This window comes from Mustelus asterias, chromosome 5 (assembly GCF_964213995.1).
Source record: "Mustelus asterias chromosome 5, sMusAst1.hap1.1, whole genome shotgun sequence".
Taxonomy (NCBI): Eukaryota; Metazoa; Chordata; class Chondrichthyes; order Carcharhiniformes; family Triakidae; genus Mustelus; species Mustelus asterias.
Window position 1 is genome coordinate 1,842,196 of NC_135805.1, and position 25,415 is coordinate 1,867,610.

The window sequence follows — 25,415 nt, forward strand, 5'->3', positions numbered from 1 at the left end:
TTCAAACAACCGCACAACCTCAAACAGACCATTGTCCGCAGCAAACTACCCAGCCTTCAGGAGAACAGTGACCAAGACACCACACAACCCTGCCACAGCAACCTCTGCAAGACGTGCCGGATCATCGACACAGATGCCATCATCTCACGTGAGAACACCATCCACCAGGTACACGGTACATACTCTTGCAACTCGGCAAACGTTGTCTACCTGATACGCTGCAAGAAAGGATGTCCCGAGGCATGGTACATTGGGGAAACTATGCAGACGCTGCGACAACGGATGAATGAACACCGCTCGACAATCACCAGGCAAGACTGTTCTCTTCCTGTTGGGGAGCACTTCAGCGGTCACGGGCATTCGGCCTCTGATATTCGGGTAAGCGTTCTCCAAGGCGGCCTTCGCGACACACGACAGCGCAGAGTCGCGGAGCAGAAACTGATAGCCAGGTTCCGCACACACAAGGACGGCCTCAACCGGGATATTGGGTTTATGTCACACTATTTCACATAAATATTTCTGCTTTTTTCCTCCTGAGTCTTTATCATGCGATCCTAGAATCAGAATTTATGTCACACTATTTGTAACTCCCACAGTTGCGTGGACCTGCAGAGTTTCACTGGCTGTCTTGTCTGGAGACAATACACATCTTTTTAGCCTGTCTTGATGCTCTCTCCACTCCCATTGTTTTGTTTCTTAAAGACTGGATTAGTTGTAAGTATTCGCATTCCAACCATTATTCATGTAAATTGAGTCTGTGTCTTATAAGTTCTGTTTGTGAACAGAATTCCCACTCACCTGAAGAAGGGGCTCAGAGCCTCGAAAGCTTGTGTGGCTTTTGCTACCAAATAAACCTGTTGGACTTTAACCTGGTGTTGTTAAACTTCTTACTGTGTTTACCCCAGTCCAACGCCGGCATCTCCACATCATGCCAGTGGAGGGGCAGATAAGAGCTGGAGCCACATCAGACTGGGTGCGGATGGCAGATTTCCTTCCCTCAAGATGGGTTTTTACCACAATCCCTGATAGTTGCACCGTCACCATTATATTCCAGCTTCAGTAACTTAATTTAAATTTCATCAGCTGGAATTTGAACTCATTCCCCCGATCCTGGGTCTCGGCCTTACAGGTCCAGTGCTATTAACATTACACCAGCGCCTCCCACTGACCGCAAACCTGACCGCACGGAAGCCCCGAGACCAAGGATAGTGAAAGAATTTCTAACGGGTGAGATCCTAAACGAATAGTTCTCATCAGTATTTACTGTTGAGAAAAGCATGGATGTTCGGGAACTTGGGGAAATAAATAGTGATGTCTTGAGGACTGTACATATTACAGAGAAGGAGGTGCTGGAAGTCTTAAAGCGCATCAAGGTAGATAAATCCCCAGGACCTGATGAAGTGTATCCCAGGATACAAGGGCTGCAGGGAAAAGCCTGGGAACTACAGGCCGGCGAATCTCACATTTGTGGTGGGTAAGTTGTTGGAAGGTATTTTGAGAGACAGGATCTACAAGCATTTAGAGACGCAACGACTGATTAGGGACAGTCAGCATGGCTTTGTGAGTGGAAAATCATGTCTCACAAATTTGAATGAGTTTTTTGAAGGGGTAACCAAGAAGGTAGATGAGGGCAGTGCAGTTGATGTTGTCTACATGGACTTTAGCAAGACCTTTGACAAGGTACCGCATGGTAGGTTGTTGCATAAGGTTAAATCTCACGGGATCCAGGGTGAGGTATCTAAATGGATACAAAATTGGCTTCTTGACAGAAACCAGAGGGTGGTGGTAGAGAGTTGTTTTTCAAACTCGAGGCCTGTGACCAGCGGTGTGCCTCAGGGATCAGTGCTGGGTCCACTGTTATTTGTCATTTATATTAATGATTTGGATGAGAATGTAGGGGGCATGGTTAGCAAGTTTGCAGATGACACCAAGATTGGTGGCATGGTGGACAGTGAGGTAGGTTGTCTCCGATTGCGACGGGAACTTGATCAATTGGGCCAGTGGGCTGACGAATGGTAGATGGAGTTTAATTTGAACAAATGCGAGGTGATGCATTTTGGTAGATTGAACCAGGGCAGGACTTACTCAGTTAATGGTAGGGCTTTGGGGAGTGTTACAGAACAAAGAGATCTCGGGGTACATGTTCATAGCTCCTTGAAAGTGGAGTCACAGGTGGACAGAGTGGTGAAGAAGGCATTTGGCATGCTTGGTTTCATCGGTCAGAACATTGAATACAGGAGTTGGGACGTCTTGTTGAAGTTGTACAAGACATTGGTAAGGCCACACTTGGAATAGTGTGTGCAGTTCTGGTCACCCTATTATAGAAAGGATATTATTAAACTCGAAAGAGTGCAGAAAAGATTTACTAGGATGCTACCGGGACTTGATGGATTGAGTTGTAAGGAGAGGCTGGATAGACTGGGACTTTTTTCTCTGGAGCGGAGGAGGCTGAGGGGTGATCTTATAGAGGTCTATAAAATAATGAAGGGCACAGATCAGCTGGATAGGCAATATCTTTTCCCAAAGGTAGGGGAGTCTAAAACTAGAGGGGATAGGTTTAAGGTGAGAGGGGAGATATACAATAGTGTCCAGAGGGACAATGTTTTCACACTGAGGATGGTGAGTGTCTGGAACAAGCTGCCAGAGGTAGTAGTAGAGGCAGGTACAATTTTATCTTTTAAAAAGCATTTAGACAGTTACATGGGTAAGATGGGTACAGAGGGATATGGGCCAAATGTGGGCAATTGGGATTAGCTTAGGGGTTTTTTAAAAAAAAGGGCGGTATGGACAAGTTGGGCCGAAGGGCCTGTTTCCATGCTGTAAACCTCTATGACTCTGTAACTACAGCCACAGGTCAGGAGCACTCAGTCTGAGCTGCTGCATTGCCCTGCGGGCCCAGCTACTGGCAAAGGTTCCCACCCTGACTCACTGCTTTCCTTGTCTGCAGCACTGAACATATTATCAAACCTCTGAGTGTCTCAGTCTGTGCGTTCACATTGCTTGCTCAACTTCATTCAGGAAGGTGGTGGTGACAGCACAACTCCTATCAATGTGTTACTCTGTCAGTGACTTCCCGGACAGGAATGAGAGCCAAGGAAAAGGTAGCAAAACAAAGCAGGAAAGAGAGAGAAAACAGAGGGGGAGAAACAGGAGAGCGTGTGAGCAAGAGCAGAGGGACAAAATACATGAGAGAAATTTAAAAATCAGAAAAATGACAGGAGAGAGAAACAGGAATGGGCAGGAGTATGAGCAAGAGGTGGTGGTGGTGAACTGGTGTGGCAATAATAATCTCTCCCTCAGTGTCCATAAAACGAAGGAGATTGTCATCGACTTCAGGGAGCGTAAAGGAGAACATGCCTCTGTCTACATCAACGGGGACGAAGTAGAAAGGGTCGAGAGCTTCAAGTTTTTAGGTGTCCAGATCACCAAAACCTGTCCTGGTCTCCCCATGCCGACACTATAGTTAAGAAAGTCCACCAACGCCTCTACTTTCTCAGAAGACTGGGGAAATTTGGCATGTCAGCTACGACTCTCACCAACTTTTACAGATGCCCCATAGAAAGCATTCTTTCTGGTTGTATCACAGCTTGGTATGGGCTCCTGCTCTACCCAAGACCGCAAGGAACTACAAAGGGTCATGAATGTAGCCCAGTCCATCACGCAAACCAGCCTCCCATCCATTGACTCTGTCTGCACTTCCCGCTGCCTCGGGAAAGCAGCCAGCATAATTAAGGACTCCACGCACCCCGGACATTCTCTCTTCCACCTTCTTCCTTCGGGAAAAAGATACAAAAGTCTGAGATCACGTACCAACCAACTCAAGAACAGCTTCTTCCCTGCTGCTGTCAGACTTTTGAATGGACCTACCTCGCATTAAGTTGATCTTTCTCTACACCCTAGCTATGACTGGAACACTACATTCTGCACTCTCTCCTTTCCTTCTCTATGAACGGTATGCTTTGTATGTATGGCGAGCAAGAAACAGTACTTTTCACTGTATGTTAATACATGTGACAACAACAAATCAAAAAGAAAGTTAGCAGTGGGTGAAAAGAGGAGAAAGAGACAACAAAGGAGGCAGGAGAGAGTGAGTGAGAGCAGCAGCCAGTGAGAAAAACAGGACACAGCAGATAAGAGAGAATGATTGGGAGTCAGGGAAATCCAGGGAGAGGGAGAGGGGAACTGAGAGAGAGACATAAGATCATAAGACAGAGGAGCAGAATGAGGCCACTCGGCCCATCGAGTCTGCTCCGCCATTCAATCATGGCTGATATTTTTCTCATCCCCATTCTCCTGCCTTTTCCCCATAACCCCTTATTGATCAATAACCTATCTGTCTCTGCCTAAACGGCAGAGAGGAGACAGGGACAGATGAAAGGCTGGGGTAGGAGAGTCTGGTGATCTAGATACGTGTGTGTGTGGGGAGTTCAGCTGTGGGGGAATCACAATTCCTTTCTTCACCAAGTGTCACACAGCTTGTGATGAGGAAGAGGAGTCAGATCCCGGTCTTGTACATCCCGATATCACTGCCAGTGACAACCGAGAATCCAGCACTCAGCCAAACCTCCACCCATAACAGAGGCCCCGGGGAAGCTCGGGGAACCAATCCCGGCTCCGGGAGAGATCGGGGAACCAATCCCGGCTCCGGGAGAGATCGGGGAACCAATCCCGGCTCCGGGAGAGATCGGGGAACCAATCCCGGCTCCGGGAGAGATCGGGGAACCAATCCCGGCTCCGGGAGAGATCGGGGAACCAATCCCGGCTCCGGGAGAGATCAGAGAATCATTCCTGGCATCGGGAGAGATCGGAGAATCATTCCTGGCATCGGGAGAGATCGGAGAATCATTCCCAGTCCCGGGAGATATCAGAGAATCATTCCCAGCTCCGAGAGAGTTCAGAGAATCATTTCCGGCCCCGGGAGAGTTCGGAGAATCATTCCCGGCCCCGGGAGAGATCGGAGAATCATTCCCGGCATCGGGAGAGATCGGAGAATCATTCCCAGTCCCGGGAGATATCAGAGAATCATTCCCGGCTCCGAGAGAGTTCGGAGAATCATTCCCGGCCCCGGGAGAGTTCAGAGAATCATTCCCGGCCCCGGGAGAGATCAGAGAATCATTCCCGGCCCCGGGAGAGATCGGGGAACCAATCCCGACTCCGGGAGAGAATGGGGAACCAATCCCGGCTCCGGGAGAGATCGGGGAACCAATCCCGGCTCCGGGAGAGATCGGGGAACCAATCCCGTCTCCGGGAGAGATCGGGGAACCAATCCCGGCTCCGGGAGAGATCGGGGAACCAATCCCGGCTCCGGGAGAGATCGGGGAACCAATCCCGGCCCCGGCAGAGATCGGGGAACCAATCCCGGCCCCGGGAGAGATCGGGGAACCAATCCCGGCTCCGGGAGAGATCGGGGAACCAATCCCGGCTCCGGGAGAGATCGGGGAACCAATCCCGGCTCCGGGAGAGATCGGGGAACCAATCCCGGCTCCGGGAGAGATCGGGGAACCAATCCCGGCTCCGGGAGAGATCGGGGAACCAATCCCGGCTCCGGGAGAGATCGGGGAACCAATCCCGGCTCCGGGAGAGATCGGGGAACCAATCCCGGCTCCGGGAGAGATCGGGGAACCAATCCCGGCTCCGGGAGAGATCGGGGAACCAATCCCGGCTCCGGGAGAGATCGGGGAACCAATCCCGGCTCCGGGAGAGATCGGGGAACCAATCCCGGCTCCGGGAGAGATCGGGGAACCAATCCCGGCTCCGGGAGAGATCGGGGAACCAATCCCGGCTCCGGGAGAGATCGGGGAACCAATCCCGGCTCCGGGAGACATCGGGGAACCAATCCCGGCTCCGGGAGAGATCGGGGAACCAATCCCGGCTCCGGGAGACATCGGGGAACCAATCCCGGCTCCGGGAGACATTGGGGAACCAATCCCGGCTCCGGGAGAGAATGGGGAATCAATCCAGGCTCCGGGAGAGATCGGGGAACCAATCCCGGCTCCGGGAGAGAATGGGGAACCAATCCAGGCTCCGGGGGAGATCGGGGAACCAATCCAGGCTCCGGGAGAGATCGGGGAACCAATCCCAGTGTTGGGAGAGATCGGAGAACCAATCCCGGCTCCGGGAGAGATTGGGGAACCAATCCCAGCTCCGGGAGAGATCGGGGAACCAATCCCAGTGTTGGGAGAGATCGGAGAACCAATCCCGGCTCCGGGAGAGATCGGGGAACCAATCCCGGCTCCGGGAGAGATCGGGGAACCAATCCCGGCTCCGGGAGACATCGGGGAACCAATCCCGGCTCCGGGAGAGAATGGGGAATCAATCCAGGCTCCGGGAGAGATCGGGGAACCAATCCCGGCTCCGGGAGAGAATGGGGAACCAATCCAGGCTCCGGGGGAGATCGGGGAACCAATCCAGGCTCCGGGAGAGATTGGGGAACCAATCCCAGTGTTGGGAGAGATCGGAGAACCAATCCCGGCTCCGGGAGAGATTGGGGAACCAATCCCAGCGTTGGGAGAGATCGGAGAACCAATCCCGGCTCCGGGAGAGATTGGGGAACCAATCCCAGCTCCGGGAGAGATCGGGGAACCAATCCCAGTGTTGGGAGAGATCGGAGAACCAATCCCGGCTCCGGGAGAGATTGGGGAACCAATCCCAGCGTTGGGAGAGATCGGAGAACCAATCCCGGCTCCGGGAGAGATCGAGGAACCAATCCCGGCGTTGGGAGAGATCGGGGAACCGGGAATGTTGTGTAAATGCAGTCCCAGGTTAAAGGGAAATGTTGTGTAAACGCAGTCCCAGGTTAAAGGGGAATGTTGTGTAAACGCAGTCCCAGGTAATAGGCTGGAATAATTCCAGATTTCTAAATACCGTTACTTGAAGAACGCAAAAGATGAGAAATAACAAAAATGTTATAATTTTTTATTGAACAGCGATTCCAACTCACCCCTCCCCATATACACCTCAACACCCCTCCCCATATACACCTCAACACCCCTCCCCATATACACCTCAACACCCCTCCCCATATACACCTCAACACCCCTCCCCATATACACCTCAACACCCCACCCCATATACACCTCAACACCCCTCCCCATATACACCTCAACACCCCTCCCCATATACACCTCAACACCCCTCCCCATATACACCTCAACTGCCCCACCCCATATTCACCTCAACACCCCTCCCCATATACACCTCAACAGCCCCGCACCATATACACCTCAACACCCCCCCCATATACACCTCAACACCCCTCCCCATATACACCTCAACACCCCTCCCCATATACACCTCAACAGCCCCGCACCATATACACCTCAACAGCCCCGCACCATATACACCTCAACAGCCCCGCACCATATACACCTCAACAGCCCCGCACCATATACATGCACAGAATCATGCTCTGTATACTTCCCCAGTCCATAAACAGCCACAGAATAACACTCTGTATCCTCCCCGCATACTCCTGTTCATATACACTTAGACTAACACTCTCTATACTCCCCCTGTCCATATACATGCACAGAAAAACACACAGTATATTCTTCCTGTCCATATACATCCACAGAATAATACAGTATACTCTGCCTGTCCATATACACGCACAGAATCACTCCGTATACTGCCCATCCATATACACGCACTGAATCATACACTGTATACTCCCTCTGTCCATATGCACCCACAGAATAACACTGTAATAACCCCGTCCATATACAAGCACAGAACATAGCATACTTTCCCTGCCCATATACACCCACAGAATACACAATATACTCCCCCTGTCCATATATATCCAGACTAGCATTCTGTATACGCACCCTGTCCATATACACCCACAGTGTAACACAGTATACTCTCCCTGTCCATATGCATCCACAGAATAACATTATTACACTCTCCCTGTCCATATACATCCACTGACTGACACTCTGTATACTCTCCCCGTCCATATACACCCACAGACCAACACAGTATACTCTCCCTGCTCATATAGGTTCGTATGCACCCACAGAGGCTGGCACAGTGGTTAGCACTGCTGCCTCACAGCTCCAGGGACCAGTGTTCGATTCCGGCCTTGGGTCACTGTCTGTGTGGAGTTTGCACGTTCTCCCCGTGTCTGCGTGGGTTTCCTCCGGGTGCTCCGGTTTCCTCCCACAGTCCAAAGATGTGCGGGTTAGGTTGATTGGCCAGGATAAATTGACCCTAGTGTTAGGGCATTAGCAGGGTAAATATGTGGGGTTACGGGAATAGGGCCTGGGTGGGATTGTGGTTGGTACAGACTCGATGGGCTGAATGGCCTCCTTCTGTAGTGTAGGGATTCTATGATATACACAGACTAACACTCTGTATACTCTCCCTGTCCATACACACCCACAGAGTGTGAGCTTTGCAATATGAAGCCAGGGTGGAGTTTCGGGAGAAGACTCACTGCAGCTGACAAAGTTCTACTTCAAACCGGATATGGAGAGCCACACCTTCAAATGCAAACAGGAGTCAGTGCTGATTCAGCTCAGCACAGAGAGACAGCGGCCTGTGTGTTAGCCTGCGCAAACATCTCATCCGTCTGGAACAAACAGCCTGAAGGAATGACCTGCTGGAGATACTGAGAATTGAGGGAAATCGATTGGGCGCTTAGGTTTCCCCACCGGGGGGAGGGTGTAAGAGAACGGACCAAAATGTTCAAATCAGAGCCGGAATATTCCAGAGATTTGAGTAAAACGGCCCTCACACAAACAATGTGGAACCACTGCACCAAAGAGAAGCATTGAGTGTGTCCGTGTCACAGCAGAAACATGGGAGGGGGGGAATGCTCTGTCCCTGTGGGGGGGGGGGGGTTGTTTGGGTGAGGGAGTGTGGGCTCTGGCAAGGGGGGTGAGCGGGGGGGGGCGGGGAAGGGGAGCAGGGGCGGGGAGGGGGAGCGGGGGCAGGGAGGGGGAGCGGGGGCGGGGCGGGGAGGGGGAGCGGGGCGGGGAGGGGGAGGGGGAGCGGGGAGGGGGAGCGGGGAGGGGGAGCGGGGATGGGGAGGGGGAGCGGGGATGGGGAGGGGGAGCGGGGATGGGGAGCGGGGATGGGGAGCGGGGGAGGGTCACGCTGTGAAGGGGGGGTAGTGTTGCGATGGCCGCTCTCTCTGCATGGACAGCCAGGCCGCTCACTCCGCAGATTCTAATGGAGTTTCTCCGCTTCATTGCCATCAGCCCTCCCTAATCGCTGCCCTAACTGCACCGCTCACCGTTCTAACTATCCAGAAAGACGCGTGCCAATGAGCCCGGCTCCCAGTTACACCTTCTGCACTGGAGCCTGGCCCTGTGCTGTCCTCTTCTTACTCTTCATCCTACTCCTGGCGTACACCCGCAGGAAGAGGGAGAAGAAAACCGTGACCAGTCCGAGAGCACCCACCACCGCGACAGAGTGACCGTAGATAAAGCAGGACAGGAGGATGGCAAATGCCTGGCGAAGGGTCATGATGATGGTGAAGACAGCAGCTCCAAACTGGCTAATGGTGTAAAAAATGAAGAGCTGTCCACAGGCTGAGCAAACGGACAACATCCCGGCATGTGCTGCAAACTCAGGGTGCTGCATCATAAACAGCAGCGACTGGAAGAAGGCGCCCTGTTCCAGGAGCGAGCCAATGGTAAAGAGGCAGGAGAAGAGGTTCACTCCAAACATCATCTGGATAGAGGACATCTTGTACTTGAAGAGAGCGTCCTGCCAGTTGGAGGTGAAGCTGTCAAAGAGGATGTAGCCGGCGAGGATGACGACACCGGAGAAGGTGGTGACAGTGGGCGGATGTTTGTTCTGTGTGTTGGATAACAGGAACATGCTGACTCCAACAGAGATGAGAATGGCTGTCAGGTACTCCCAGTATTCATAGCTCTTGTGTGACACAATCTTGCCCATCAGCATTACAGGAATGACTTTGGAAGCCTTGGCCAGTACCTGGGTGGGAAAACTGATAAACTTCAGGGCTTCATACTGGCACCAGCTGCTCAGGATGTTGGAGATGGAAGCAAAGGAATATTTGTACATGGGCGCCCCGTGACGAGGCTGTTTTGAGAGAGCACAGCACAAGCCAGCGACTGTGACAGCCAGGATACGATTCATAAAAACCAGAAATTGGGAGTCCTGGAACTTCACGCCAGGATCAGTCTCTGTTCTCCCATACGCCTTGGTCATCACCCGTTCCTGGAGGACCCCCCACGTCAGGTAGGAAGCCTGGAGAGAAAACAGACAAACCACTGATCAGGGCAAATTGCAGAACGAGGTGAGAGTTGGGGTGGCGGGGGGGGGGGGGGGGGGTGGTGGTGCGGAAGGGGGGAGTGGTTGCTCTCTCTCCTGGGCCGGGGGGGTGGGGGGGGAGTGGTTGCTCTCTCTCCTGGGCCCGGGGGGGGGGGGGGGGGGGAGGGGGGAGTGGTTGCTCTCTCTCCTGGGCCAGGGGGGGTTGCTCTCTCTCCTGGGCCGGGGGGGGGGGGGGGGGGGGGGATGGGTTGCTCTCTCTCCTGGGCCAGGGGGGGTTGCTCTCTCTCCTGGGCCGGGGGGGGCGGGGCGGGGGAAGCACGGCCATCTTTGGAGTTCAGTATTATTGGTGCCTCACTGTCTGGAAGAGGATCACACGGGCGTCGCTGGCAAGGTCAGCATTTGCTGCCCATCCTTCATTACCCATGAAGCGAGTCACTCACTCACTCAGCCATTTCAGAGAAGAGGATCTGCAGTCACAGCTGGACCAGCAGATTTCCTTCTCTAAAGGACATTAGTGGCCCAGGTGGGTTCTTATGACAATTGATGATAATTTCATGGTCACCATTACTGAGACTAGCTTTACATTCCAACGTTTTGTTATGAATTGAATTTAAATTCCACCAGTTGCCATGGTGGGATTTGAACCCGGGTCCCCAGGCCTGGGCCTCTGGATTACGAGCCGACTATATTACCATCTCTGCGGCCTCTAAGAACCAAGGATCTTGATTTAAAGCCCAGCGGCAAGCCAGAGGATTGGGAAACTTTTACAAACCAAAGTGTCACTTAAAAAAGTAATAAAAAGAGCAAATGGCAAATTATAAAATAATTCTAGCGCAAAATTTAAAAACTGATGGCAAAAGATTCGATAAGGATATAGAAGGAAAAAAGTAGCGAAAGTCAATGTTAGTCCCTTAGAGGAGGAGACTGGGGCGTAAATAATGGGGAACACAGAAATGGTAGAGACTAAGTTAATATTCTGCCTGTTTGCACAGTGGGGGACACTAGAACCATCCCAATAGTAACAGGTAATTGAAAAGGAGGAATTTAAAACAATCGCCATCACTAGGAAAAAGTACTGAGCAAACTATTGGGATTAAAGGCAGACAAGTCCCCAGGGCCCGATGGCTGACATCCCAGGGTTTTAAAGGAAGTGGCAGCAGAGATAGTGAATCCATTGGTTACAATATTCCATTTTGGTCAGTGGAATAAAAAGGCAAATCATCTAAACGGAAAGAAACGACAAAATGCTTCAATGTAGAGGGATCTGGGTCTAAACGTTGGGAAGTGCTGTTGCAACTCTATCGAGCACTGTTGAGGCCACATCTGGAATATTGCATACAGTTCTGGTCCCCTTACCTGAGGGGGGATGGAAATGCATTCGAGGCAGTTCAGAGGAGGTTCACTGGATTGATTCCAGGATGAAGAACTTATCTTATGAAGAGAGATTGAGCAGTTTAGGCCTATTCTTACTGGAGTTTAGAAGAATGAGGGGAGATCTAATTGATATCAGATGCTAAAGGGGATTGACAGGGTAGACGCCGAGAGGATGTTTCCACTTGCTGAACATTCGAGAACGAGAAACATAGTTTTTGACTAAGGGGTGGCAGATTTAAAACAGAAATGAGGAGGAAATACTTCACTCAGAGGGAGGTGAATCTGTGGAATTCTCTACCTGAGAGTGCAGTGAATGCTGGAATGCTAAACACATTAAAGGAGGATATAGATAGGTTTTTAATTAGTGGGATGAAGGGTTACGGGCAGGCAGGTCCAAGCAGGGCCCTCTGGTGGGAGAGAGAGATGGGGGTGGTGGGGAGGGGTGCTTGGTGCTATATGAGGATCCACAGGGCAGGACTCTCTGGTGGGAGAAAGAGATGGGGGTGGTGGGGAGGGGGGGTTGGTGCTGTCCCAGGGGCCGCAGGCAGGGCCCTCTGGTGGGAGAGAGAGATGGGGGTGGTGGGGAGGGGGGGTTGGTGCTGTCCCAGGGGCCGCAGGCAGGGCTCTCTCGGGTGGGAGAGAGAGATGGGGCTTGGTGGGGTGGGGGGGGGGGGGGGGGGGGGGGGGGTTGCTTGGTGCTATATGAGGGTCCACAGGGCAGGACTCGCTCTCGGTGGGAGAGAGAGATGGGGGAGGGTGCTTGGCGCTCTGGTGCTGTCCGAGGATCCACAGGGCAGGACTCTCTGGTGGGAGAGAGAGATGGGTGTGGGCGGTGGGGTGTTCGGTGCTGTCCGAGGATCCACAGGGCAGGACTCTCTGGTGGGAGAGAGAGATGGGTGTGGGCGGTGGGGTGTTCGGTGCTGTCCGAGGATCCACAGGGCAGGACTCTCTCTGGTGGGAGAGAGAGATGGGTGTGGGTGTGGGGTGTTCGGTGCTGTCCGAGGATCCACAGGGCAGGATTCTCTCTGGTGGGAGAGAGAGAGATGGGGGAGGGTGCTTAGCGCTCTGGTGCTGTCCGAGGATCCACAGGGCAGGACTCTCTCTGGTGGGAGAGAGAGATGGGTGTGGGTGTGGGCGGTGGGGTGTTCGGTGCTGTCCGAGGATCCACAGGGCAGGATTCTCTCTGGTGGGAGAGAGAGATGGGTGTGGGTGTGGGGTGTTCGGTGCTGTCCGAGGGTCCGCAGGGCAGGACTCGCTCTCGGTGGGAGTCAGTCACCTGTAATCCAAGAACACAGGCCAGCAGCTTAAAGGTCTGTCTGGTGAAGGATGATTCTGTCGCCTCAGTTCGGGAAGTTGAGGAAGGTTCATCCTGCACTCCAGATTTCAGGTCACTCCCAAACACACAGGTTTTAATCAGAGGAAAACAGAGACCTCGGCCTAAAACACAGAAGATAACACATCACAGATAAATGGAAAAGATCTCAACATTCAACATTAAAACCACCGGTCACACTAAACCCTCTCGGCAAAAACATTTCTCCTCATCCGGGGCAGCACGGTGACACAGTGGTTAGCACTGCTCCCTCACAGAGTCAGGGACCCGGGGCAGCACGGTGACACAGTGGTTAGCACTGCTCCCTCAGAGTCAGGGACCCGGGGCAGCACGGTGACACAGTGGTTAGCACTGCTGCCTAACAGAGCCAGGGACCCGGGGCAGCACGGTGACACAGTGGTTAGCACTGCTCCCTCACAGCGCCAGGGACCCGGGGCAGCACGGTGACACAGTGGTTAGCACTGCTGTCTCACAGTGCCAGGGACCCGGGGCAGCACGGTGACACAGTGGTTAGCACTGCTACCTCACAGAGCCAGGGACCCGGGGCAGCACAGTGACACAGTGGTTAGCACTGCTGTCTCACAGCGCCAGGGACCCGGGGCAGCACGGTGACACAGTGGTTAGCACTGCTGTCTCACAGCGCCAGGGACCCGGGGCAGCACGGTGACACAGTGGTTAGCACTGCTGTCTCACAGTGCCAGGGACCCGGGGCAGCACGGTGACACAGTGGTTAGCACTGCTACCTCACAGAGCCAGGGACCCGGGGCAGCACGGTGGCACAGTGGTTAGCACTGCTGCCTCACAGTGCCAGGGACCCGGGGCAGCACGGTGACACAGTGGTTAGCACTGCTGCCTCACAGAGCCAGGGACCCGGGGCAGCACGGTGACACAGTGGTTAGCACTGCTGCCTCACAGTGCCAGGGACCCGGGGCAGCACGGTGACACAGTGGTTAGCACTGCTGCCTCACAGTGCCAGGGACCCGGGGCAGCACGGTGACACAGTGGTTAGCACTGCTGCCTCACAGAGTCAGGGACCCGGGGCAGCACGGTGACACAGTGGGTTCACACTGCTGTCTCACAGTGCCAGGGACCCGGGGCAGCACGGTGACACAGTGGTTAGCACTGCTGCCTCACAGAGTCAGGGACCCGGGGCAGCACGGTGACACAGTGGTTAGCACTGCTGCCTCACAGTGCCAGGGACCCAGGGCAGCACGGTGACAGTGGTTAGCGCTGCTGCCTAACAGAGCCAGGGACCCGGGGCAGCACGGTGACACAGTGGTTCGCACTGCTGCCTAACAGAGCCAGGGACCCGGGGCAGCACAGTGGCTAGCACTGCTGCCTCACAGCGCCAGGGACCCGGGGCAGCACAGTGACACAGTGGTTAGCACTGCTGCCTCACAGCGCCAGGGACCCGGGGCAGCACGGTGGCACAGTGGTTAGCACTGCTGCCTCACAGAGCCAGGGACCCGGGGCAGCACGGTGGCACAGTGGTTAGCACTGCTGCCTCACAGCGCCAGGGACCCGGGGCAGCACGGTGGCACAGTGGGTTCGCACTGCTGCCTAACAGAGCCAGGGACCCGGGGCAGCACGGTGACACAGTGGTTAGCACTGCTGCCTCACAGCGCCAGGGATCCGGGTTCAATTCCCGGCTTGGGTCACTGTCTGTGCGGAGTCTGCACGTTCCCTCCGTGTCTGCGTGGGTTTCCTCCCACAGTCTGAAAGACGTGCTGGTTAGGTGCATTGGCCATACTAAACTCTCCCTCACTGTACCCGAACAGGCACCGGAATGGGGCGACTAGGGGATTTTCACAGTAACTTCATTTCAGTGTTAATGTAAACCTACTCGTGACTAATAAATAAACTTTTTACTTTACCTACTTGTGATACCAATAAAAAATCTTTAAAACTTAGTGGCATCCCCATTATTTTAAATTGCGCTCCTGGTCCGAGACTCCCAACCAGGGGAAACAGCTGACTCGTATCTCCCCGTCTATTCCTTTCTGTATTTTCAATCCTCTCTTTCTCGATTCAGTTTCCCCAATCTCTCTTCACAGGACAATCTCACCATTCCTGGAAAGGTCTGCTGAACCTTTGCAGCACTGTCTCTATGGGAATAATAATAATAAAGGGTTGTGAATCTGTGGAATTCCCTGCCCAGGGAAGCAGTTGAGGCTACCTCATTGAATGTTTTTAAGGCAAGGATAGATAAATTGTTGAACAGTAAAGGGATTAAGGGTTATGGTGAGTGGGTGGGTAAGTGGAGCTGAGTCCACAAAAAGATCAGCCATGATCTTATTGAATGGCGGAGCAGGTTTGAGGGGCCAGATGGCCGACTCCTGCTCCTTGTTCTTATGTATTGTCTCCAGCCAGGATAGTTAGTGAGATTTTGCAAGCCCAGGCAAGTCATGGGGATTACAGATAGTGTGACATGAACCCAATATCCCGGTTGAGGCCGTCCTCATGTGTGCGGAACTTGGCTATCAGTTTCTGCTCAGCGACTCTGCGCTGTCATGTGTCGTGAAGGCCGCCTTGGAGAACACTTACCTGAATATCAGAGGCCGAATGCCCGTGACCGCTGAAGTGTTCCCCCACAGGAAGAGAACACTCTTGCCTGGTGATTGTCGAGCGGTGTTCATTCATCCGTTGTCGCAGCGTCTGCATGGTCTCCCCAATGTACCAGGCCTCGGGACATCCTTTCCTGCCGCGTATCAGGTAGACAACATTGACCGAGTTGCAAGAGTATGTACCGTATACCTGGTGGATGGTGTTCTCACGTGAGATGATGGCATCCGTGTCGATGATCCGGCATGTCTTGCAGAGGTTGCTGTGGCAGGGTTGTGTGGTGTCGTGGTCACTGTTCTCCTGAGGCTGTCCGCAGCAAACTACCCAGCCTTCAGGAGAACAGTGACCACGGCACCACACAACCCTGCCACAGCAACCTCTGCAAGACGTGCCGGATCATCGACACGGATGCCATCATCTCACGTGAGAACACCATCCACCAGGTACACGGTACATACTCTTGCAACTCGGTCAATGTTGTCTATCTGATACGCGGCAGGAAAGGATGTCCCGAGGCCTGGTACATTGGGGAAACTATGCAGACGCTGCGACAATGGATGAATGAACACCACTCGACAATCACCAGGCAAGACTGTTCTCTTCCTGTTGGGGAGCACTTCAGCGGTCACGGGCATTCGGCCTCTGATATTCGGGTAAGCGTTCTCCAAGGCGGCCTTCGCGACACACGACAGCGCAGAGTCGCTGAGCAGAAACTGATAGCCAAGTTCCGCACACACGCGGACGGCCTCAACCGGGATATTGGGTTCATGTCACACTATTTGTAACGCCCACAGTTGCGTGGACCTGCAGAGTTTCACTGGCTGTCTTGTCTGGAGACAATACACATCTTTTTAGCCTGTCTTGATGCTCTCTCCACTCCCATTGTTTTGTTTCTTAAAGACTTGATTAGTTGTAAGTATTCGGATTCCAACCATTATTCATGTAAATTGAGTCTGTGTCTTTATAAACTATGTTTGTGAACAGAATTCCCACTCACCTGAAGAAGGGGCTTAGAGCTTCGAAAGCTTGTGTGGCCTTTGCTACCAAATAAACCTGTTGGACTTTAACCTGGTGTTGTTAAACTTCTTACTATGTTTACCCCAGTCCAACACCGGCATCTCCACATCATGAAAAACTTATCCCTAACATCTCCCCTGTACCTACCCCCCAGCACCTTAAACCTGTGTCCTCTCGTAGCAGACATTTCCACCCTGGGAAAAAGCCTCTGAGAGTCCACCCGATCTATGCCTCTCAACATCTTATACACCTCTATTAGGTCTCCTCTCATCCTTCGTCTCTCCAAGGAGAAAAGACTGAGCTCCCTCAGCCTATCCTCATAAGGCATGCCATTCAATCCAGGCAACATCCTTGTAAATCTCCTCTGCACCCTTTCAATCTTTTCCTATAGTGAGGCGACCAGAACTGAGCACAGTACTCCAAGTGGGGTCTGACGAGGGTCTTATATAGCTGCATCATTATCCCCAGACTCCTAAACTCAATCCCTCGATTGATAAAGGCCAGCACACCATACGCCTTCTTAACCACCTCCTCCACCTGCGGGGCCGATTTCAGAGTCCTATGGACCCGGACCCCAAGGTCCTTCTGATCCTCTACAGTACTAAGAGTCTTTCCCTTTATATTGTACTCCTTCATCACATTTGACCTACCAAAATGGACCACGACGCATTTATCTGGGTTGAAGTCCATCTGCCACTTGTCCGCCCAGTCTTGCATCCTATCTATGTCCCTCTGTAACTTCTGACATCCCTCCAGACTATCCACAACCCCACCAACCTTCGTATCAAAGAACAAAGAACAAAGAACAATACAGCACAGGAACAGGCCCTTCGGCCCTCCAAGCCCGCGCCGCTCCCCGGTCCAGGATTGAATCCTGAATCCAGGATCCCCGCCCAATTTTCCAGCCTATCTACATCCTAATATCCTATCCACCGAGCTGTCCCTCACAGCTACGATGCTTTGTTCATTACAACCTATTAACTCACCCCCACCCCCCCATTCCAGACCATGTGATCTCCAGGGAGAGGCGAAAACCCAGAGTGAAAAACCCCAGGGCCAATATGGGGAAAAAAAAAAATCTGGGAAATTCCTCTCCGACCCCCTGAGGCGATCGAAACGAGTCCAGGAGATCACAATGGCCCCGATCGGAAAATGCTTCCCAACCCTAGTCATTTCCACTTCCACGAACACCATCTGAATTCCCTGCCCCCGAGACAGGTTTCCAACTATCCGCAGTCTCGCTCTGTACTGGCACCAGCAAGATGTATCTTGCTGAAGGGGCTCAGAGCCTCGAAAGCTTGTGTGGCTTTTGCTACCAAATAAACCTGTTGGACTTTAACCTGGTGTTGTTAAACTTCTTACTGTGTTTACCAGCAAGATGATCATAGAATGAAGCCTTGAAATGAGAAACAAGGAACAATTAGCCCGCGCCGCTCCCTGGTCCAGACTAGACCACTCTTTTGTATCCCTCCATTCCCACTCCGTTCATATAGCTGTCTCGATAAGTCTTAAACGTTCCCAGTGTGTCCGCCTCCACCACCTTGCCCGGCAACACATTCCAGGCCCCCACGACCCTCTGTGTGAAATATGTCCTTCTGATATCTGTGTTAAACCTCCCCCCCTTCACCTTGAACCTATGACCCCTCGTGAACGTCACCACCGACCCGGGGAAAAGCTTCCCACCGTTCACCCTATCTATGCCTTTCATAATTTTATACACCTCTATTAAGTCTCCGCTCATCCTCCGTCTTTCCAAGGAGAACAACCCCAGTTTCCCCAATCTCTCCTCATAACCAAGCCCCTCCATACCAGGCAACATCCTGGTAAACCTCCTCTGTACTCTCTCCAAAGCCTCCACGTCTTTCTGGTAGTGTGGCGACCAGAACTGGATGCAGTATCGTCGGCAAATTTACCAACCCATCCCTCCGCTTCCTCATCCAGGTCATTTATGAAAATGACAAACAGCAAGGGTCCCAGAACAGATCCCTGGGGCACTCCACTGGTGACCGACCTCCATTTAGAAAAAGACCCATCTATATTTGCATCATTTCGGAGCAGCACGCTCCGAAGGCTTATGGTATTTGCTACCAAATAAACCTGTTGGACTTTAACCTGGTGTTGTGAGACTTCTTACTGTCCTTTGGGCAAGCCAGTTCTGGATCCACCGGGCAGCAGCCCCTTGGATCCCATGCCCTCTCACTTTTTCTAGAAGCCTTGCATGGGGGACCTTATCGAACGCCTTGCTAAAATCCATATACACCACATCTACCGCCTTCCCTTCGTCAATGTGTTTAGTCACATTTTCGAAGAACTCCACCAGGCCCGTAAGGCACGATCTGCCTTTGACAAAGCCATGCTGAGTATTCTTGAGCATACTAAACCTCTCTAAATGCTCATATATCCTGTCCCTCAGGATCTTCTCCATCAGTTTACCAACCACTGAGGTTAGACTCACCGGTCGGTAATTTCCTGGGCTATCCCTATTCCCCTTCTTGAAAATAGGAACCACATCCGCAATCCTCCAATCTTCCGGCACCTCTCCCGTCTTCATCGACGACGCAAAGATCATCGCCAGAGGCTCTGCAATCTCTTCCCTCGCCTCCCACAGTAACCTGGGGTACATCCCATCCGGACCCGGCGACTTATCTATCTTGATGCCAATCAAAGATTCCAGCACAACCTCTTTCTTAAAGTCCACATACTCAATCCTTTCAGTCCACCGCACGCCCGCAGTACATCCACCCAGGTCCTTCTCCTCTGTGAAAACCGAGGCAAAATACTCATTGAGCACCTCTGCCATTTCTACTGGTTCCGTACAGACTTTCCCGCCTTCACCTTTTATAGGCCCTATTCCGTCACGTCTCATCCTTTTACTCTTCACATATTTATAGAACGCCTTAGGGTTCTCCTTAATCCTACCTGCCAGGGTCTTCTCGTGACCCCTTCTGGCTCTCCTAATTTCCTTCTTTAGTCCCTTCCTACAAGCCGTGTACTCTTCTAAATCCCTATCTTCGCCAAGCTCTCTGAGCCTTTTGTACGCTTTCCTTTTCTTCTCGACTAGGTCCCGCACAGCTTTCGTGCACCACGGTTCCTTTAACCGACCAACACCTCCCTGTCTGCTCGGAACGTTGTTCTGTAGAACTCTAGACAGACATTCCTTGAAAAACTGCCACCTCTCTTCAGTAGATTTCCCCGAGAATACCTCCTTCCAATTTACTCCTCTAATTTGCTGTCTAATGTCTTCATATTTCCCCTTACTCCATATAAACACTTTCCGAGCTTGCCTGATCCTCTCTTTTTCCAATGCAAGCCTAAAGGAGATAGAGTCATGATCGCTATCCCCAAGATGCTCTCCCACTGAGAGATCTGACACCTGTCCAGGTTCATTGGTCAGTATCAGATCAAGTACAGCCTCTCCTCTTGACGGCTTGTCCACATGCTGTGTCAGGAAACCCTCCTGAACACACGTAACAAACTCTTCCCCATCCAATCCCCTTACCCTAGGGATATTCCAATCTATGTTTGGGAAATTAAAGTCTCCCATCACAACAACTCTGCTATTACTGCATCTCTCCAGGATCTGTTTCCCTATCTGCTCCTCCACCTCCCTGTTACTATTGGGCGGCCTATAGAAAACTCCCAGCAAAGTGACCGGCCCCTTCCCACTCTGAACTTCCACCCACAGAGACTCTGTGGACAATCCCTCCACAGCATACACCTTCTCTACAGCTGTGACACTATCCCTGATCAGCAGTGCCACTCCACCCCCTCTCTTGCCTCCCTCCCTGTCCTTCCTGAAACATCTGAATCCCGGCACCTGGGGTATCCAGTCCTGTCCCTGAGACATCCAAGTCTCCGTAATGGCCACCACATCACACTTCCAGGCATCGATCCACGCTCTGAGCTCATCCCCTTTATTCACTGAGCAGAGACTGATAGCCAAGTTCCGCACATGAGGACGGCCTCAACCGGGATCTTGGGTTCATGTCACACTATCTGTAACCCCCACGACTTGCCTGGACTTGCAAAATCTCACAAACTGTCCTGTCTGGAGACAATACACATCTCTTTAACCTGTGCTTAACCCTCTCTCCACTCACATTGTCTGTACCTTTAAGATTTGATTATCTGGAAAGACTCGCATTCCAACCATTATCTGGTAATGTGAGTTTGTGTCTGTATCTGCCCTGTTTGTGAACCCAGCTCCTCACTCACCTGAAGGAGGAGCGAGACTCCGAAAGCTCGTGCTACCAAATAAAGCTGTTGGACTTTAACCTGGTGTTGTGAGACCTCTTCCTGTGCTTCCCCCAGCCCAACGCCGGCCTCTCCACATCACAACACCAATTCTCCAGCCACCTGTTCAATTGCTCAATCCTCCTACTCTGACCCTCACCAGAATGTGGCACCGGGAGTAATCCTGCTCCGAGAGCTCCTGCTTTTTAATTTCCTTCCTCACTCCCTGAAACCTGCTTTCAGAACCTCATCCCTCTTCCCACTCATCTCATTGGTACCAATGTGGACCACGAGCTCTGGCTGCTCACCCTCCCCCAGAAGGATGTCCATAACCTCCTTGAACCAAGGAGGCAACACACCTTCCTGGAGTCAGGTTTAAGCTGCAGGAACGCCTGTCTGATCCCCTCACTATCGAATCCCCGGTCACTATTGCTCCACCACCCTTCTCCTGTGCAGCTCAGCCACCTGCGGTACCAGGGACTTGGCTCTGGCTGCACCTCCAGGAGGAACCATCACCTGACCAGTGTCCAAAGCAGAAGACCAATTAGCAAGTAAGAGAGATGTCAGGGTCTCCTGCACTACCTGCCTGCCGGTCACTCATTTCCTTTAAGTCTGCATGTCCCTAAACTATGGTGTGACAATCTCCTTACTATCCAAGTATTTCTGCGCCTCAGGGATGCACAACGGTGGCTCCAACCGTCCCTTAAATTTGGAAAGCCAGAGTTCCTGCATCCATTGACACTTCCTGGGACACTTTGTCTGGGACACATAGCACATCCACGACTTCCCACGCGCTGCAGGATACACACTCAACCCAGCCAAGCACTTTTCACAAACGTTGTAATACAATTAGCACAAGAACTTCCAGTTACCCACCAGTCAACTTCTTCTCCACCCGAGAGAGAGAGGCACCCACTCACTAAACTCCCACTGTGCACAGTGTGTACTCGAGAGAGAGAGAGAGGCACCCACTCACTAAACTCCCACTGTGCACAGTGTGTACTCGAGAGAGAGGCCACTCACTAAACTCCCACTGTGCACAGTGTGTACTCGAGAGAGAGAGAGGCCACTCACTAAACTCCCACTGTGCACAGTGTGTACTCGAGAGAGAGAGAGGCCACTCACTAAACTCCCACTGTGCACAGTGTGTACTCGAGAGAGAGAGAGGCCACTCACTAAACTCCCACTGTGCACTGTGTGTACTCGAAAGAGGTCACCCACTCACTAAACTCCCACTGTACACAGTGTGGACTCGAGAGAGAGAGGCACCCACTCACTAAACTCCCACTGTACATAAGAACATAAGAAATAGGAGCAGGAGTAGGCCATCTGGCCCTTCGAGCCTGCCCCGCCATTCGATAAGATCATGGCTGATCTGAAGCGAATCAGTTCCACTTACCCGCCTGCTCCCCATATCCCCTAATTCCCTTATCGATCAGAAAACTACCCGTGATTTAAACATATTCAACGAGGAAGCCTCCACCACTTCAATGGGCAGAGAATTCCAGAGATTCACTACCCTCTGAGAGAAGTTGTTCCCCCTCAACTCTGTTCTGAACCGGCCCCCCCTTATTTTGAGGCTGTGCCCTCCAGTTCTGGTTTCCCTTCTAAGTGGAAAGAATCTCTCCACCTCTACCCTATCCAGCCCCTTCATTATCTTATATGTCTCTATAAGATCACCCCTCATCCTTCTAAACTCCAACGAGTACAGACCCAATCTGTTTAATCTCTCCTCATAAGCTACACCCCTCATCTCCGGTATCAACCTGGTGAACCTTCTCTGCACTCCCTCCAAGGCCAATATATCCTTTCGCAAATAAGGGGACCAAAACTGCACACAGTACTCCAGTTGCGGCCTCATCAGTGCCTTGTACAGTTGCAGCAAGACCTCCTTGCTTTTATATTCTATCCCCCTCGCGATAAAGGCCAACATTCCATTCGCCTTCTTGATCACCTGCTGCACCTGCAGACTGAGTTTTTGCGATTCGTGCACAAGGACCCCCAGGTCCCTCTGCACAGTCGCACGATGTAATTTTTCTCCATTTAAATAATATTCCAATTTACTATTATTTCTTCCAAAGTGGATAACCTCACATTTGCTAACGTTATATTCCATCTGCCAGATCCTCGCCCACTCGCTCAGCCTATCCAAATCTCTCTGCAGACTTTCCGCGTCCTCCACGCAATTCGCTTTCCCACTCACCTTCGTGTCATCAGCAAACTTGAATACCCTACATTCAGTCCCCTCCTCCAGATCATCTATGTAAATGGTAAACAATTGAGGCCCCAGCACCGATCCCTGTGGCACGCCACTGGTCACCAACTGCCAACCAGAAAAGCACCCATTTATCCCAACTCTCTGCTTCCTGTTAGATAGCCAATCCTCAATCCACGCCAACACCTTACCCCTAACTCCGTGTACCCCAATCTTCTGCAGCAACCTTTTGTGAGGCACCTTATCGAACGCCTTCTGGAAATCTAAAAACACCACATCCACCGGTTCCCCTCTGTCAACCGCACTAGTGACATCTTCATAAAAGTCCAGTAGATTCGTCAAACACGACTTTCCCTTCATGAATCCATGCTGCGTCTGCTTGATCGAACCATTCTTATTCAGGTGCTCTGTTATTTCCTCTTTAATAATGGACTCTAGCATCTTCCCAACTATGGACGCTAAGCTAACCGGCCTGTAGTTACCCGCCTTTTGTCTACTTCCTTTTTTAAACAGCGGCGTAACAGTAGCTGTTTTCCAGTCAGCCGGCACTACCCCAGAGTCCAGCGAATTTTGATAAATTACTAACGCATCTGCTATTACCTCAGCCATTTCTTTCAGTTCCCTGGGATGCATTCCATCCGGGCCCGGGGACTTGTCTACCTTCAGTCCCATTAGTCTACCAAGCACCACCTCCTTAGTAACAGTAATTGTATTAAGGACCTCCCCTCCCACCAACTCTCGATCTCTAATATTCGGCAAACTATTTGTGTCTTCCACCGTGAAGACCGACACAAAGAACTTATTTAAAGTCTCAGCCATTTCCTCGTTTTCCACTATTAAATCCCCCCTCTCATCTTCCAAGGGTCCAACATTCACTCGAGCCACTCTATTCCTTTTTATATACTTGTAAAAACTTTTACTATCATTTTTTATATTTTGAGCTAGTTTAGTTTCATAATCTATCTTTCCTTTCTTAATCGCTTTCTTAGTCGTTCTTTGTTGTTTTTTAAAGCTTTCCCAATCCACTAATTCTCCACTATTTTTGGCCACTCTGTACGCATCTGTTTTTATTTTAATACTCTCCTTTATTTCCTTCGTTATCCACGTCCGGTTATCCTTTTTCTTACAGTCCTTCTTTATCACCGGAATATATTTTTGCTGAGTACTTAAAAAATCTCCTTAAAAATCCTCCACTGTTCCTCAGCTGTCCTACCTACCAGTCTGCTCGCCCAGTCTACATTAGCCAATTCCACCCTCATCCTATCGTACTCCCCTCTGTTCAAGCAGAGGACACTGGTTTGGGACCCTACTTTCTCACCCTCCATCTGGATCAGAAATTCCACCATATTATGATCACTCAATCCAAGAGGATCCTTCACAAGAAGATCCTTAATCCTACCTGTCTCATTACACAGTACCAGATCTAAGATAACTCGCTCTCTCGTAGGTTCTGTAACATACTGTTCAATGAAACTATCCCGACAGCATTCCAAGAACTCTTCCTCAAGCCCTCCACGTCCAATTTGAGTCGACCAATCAATATGTAGGTTAAAATCCCCCATGATAATTGCCGTTCCACGTTTGCACGCATCCATTATTTGCTTGTTTATAGCCCTCCCCACCTCTAAGTTATTATTTGGGGGCCTATAGACCACGCCTACCAGTGTCTTTCTCCCCCTACTATTCCTTATCTCCACCCACAACGATTCCACGTTTTGCTCCTTAGAGCCTATGTCGTCTCTCACTACCGTCCTGATATTATCCTTTATTAACAAAGCTACCCCACCTCCTTTTTCTACCTGTCTATCCTTCCTAAATGCCTGATAACCCTGTATATTCAGTTCCCAGTCCCGGTCACCCTGCAACCACGTTTCTGTGATGGACACTAGATCATATTCATTTGTATGGATTTGTGCCATCAACTCGTTTACTTTGTTTCGAATGCTTCGTGCATTCAGGCAAAGTGTCTTTATGCCAGCCTTTATCTGGACCCGGTTTGTTGAAGCGCTACTAACATCTCCCAAGCCCTCTCCTCCTTTAGCTAGTTGTTTATTCACTATACTCCTGGCATTAGAGTAGACACCTCTCAATCCTATGGTCTGACCTCTCCCCTTCTCTGTTCCCAGTCCACCTGCCCTCTTGCACTGCCTATAACCCTTCTCTGTTTGCGAGCTACCTTCCTCACTCTCAGTCACGTCACATTGATCCCCTCCCCCCCAACCTATCTAGTTTAAACTCTCCCCAGTAGCCTTGGCCAACCTTCCTGCCAGGATATTGGTCCCCCTGGGATTCAAGTGCCACCCGTTTTTAGTATACAGGTCACACCTGCCCCTAAAGAGGTCCCAATGGTCCAGGAACCTGAATCCCTGCCCCCTGCACCATTCCCTCAGCCACACATTCATCCTTCACCTCACTCCATTCCTTTCCTCACCTTCC

At 51.6% G+C, this 25,415-nt stretch overlaps 1 protein-coding gene across 2 annotated transcripts in view; it reads right to left on the bottom strand.

Annotated features, from left to right (window-relative positions):
- Positions 1 to 6,901: 6,901 nt before the first annotated feature.
- slc35b2 (solute carrier family 35 member B2) overlaps positions 6,902 to 25,415 on the bottom strand; it is a 50,606-nt gene continuing 32,092 nt past the window's right edge. For both annotated transcript variants that reach the window (XM_078212111.1, XM_078212110.1), the window contains exons 3-4: positions 12,896 to 13,056; positions 6,902 to 10,221 (exon numbers count right to left, since the gene is read on the bottom strand). In XM_078212111.1, the coding sequence (XP_078068237.1) occupies positions 9,286 to 10,221; positions 12,896 to 13,056 (1,097 nt within the window). In that variant the 3' untranslated portion in view covers positions 6,902 to 9,285. The remainder of the gene's footprint in view (positions 10,222 to 12,895; positions 13,057 to 25,415) is intronic.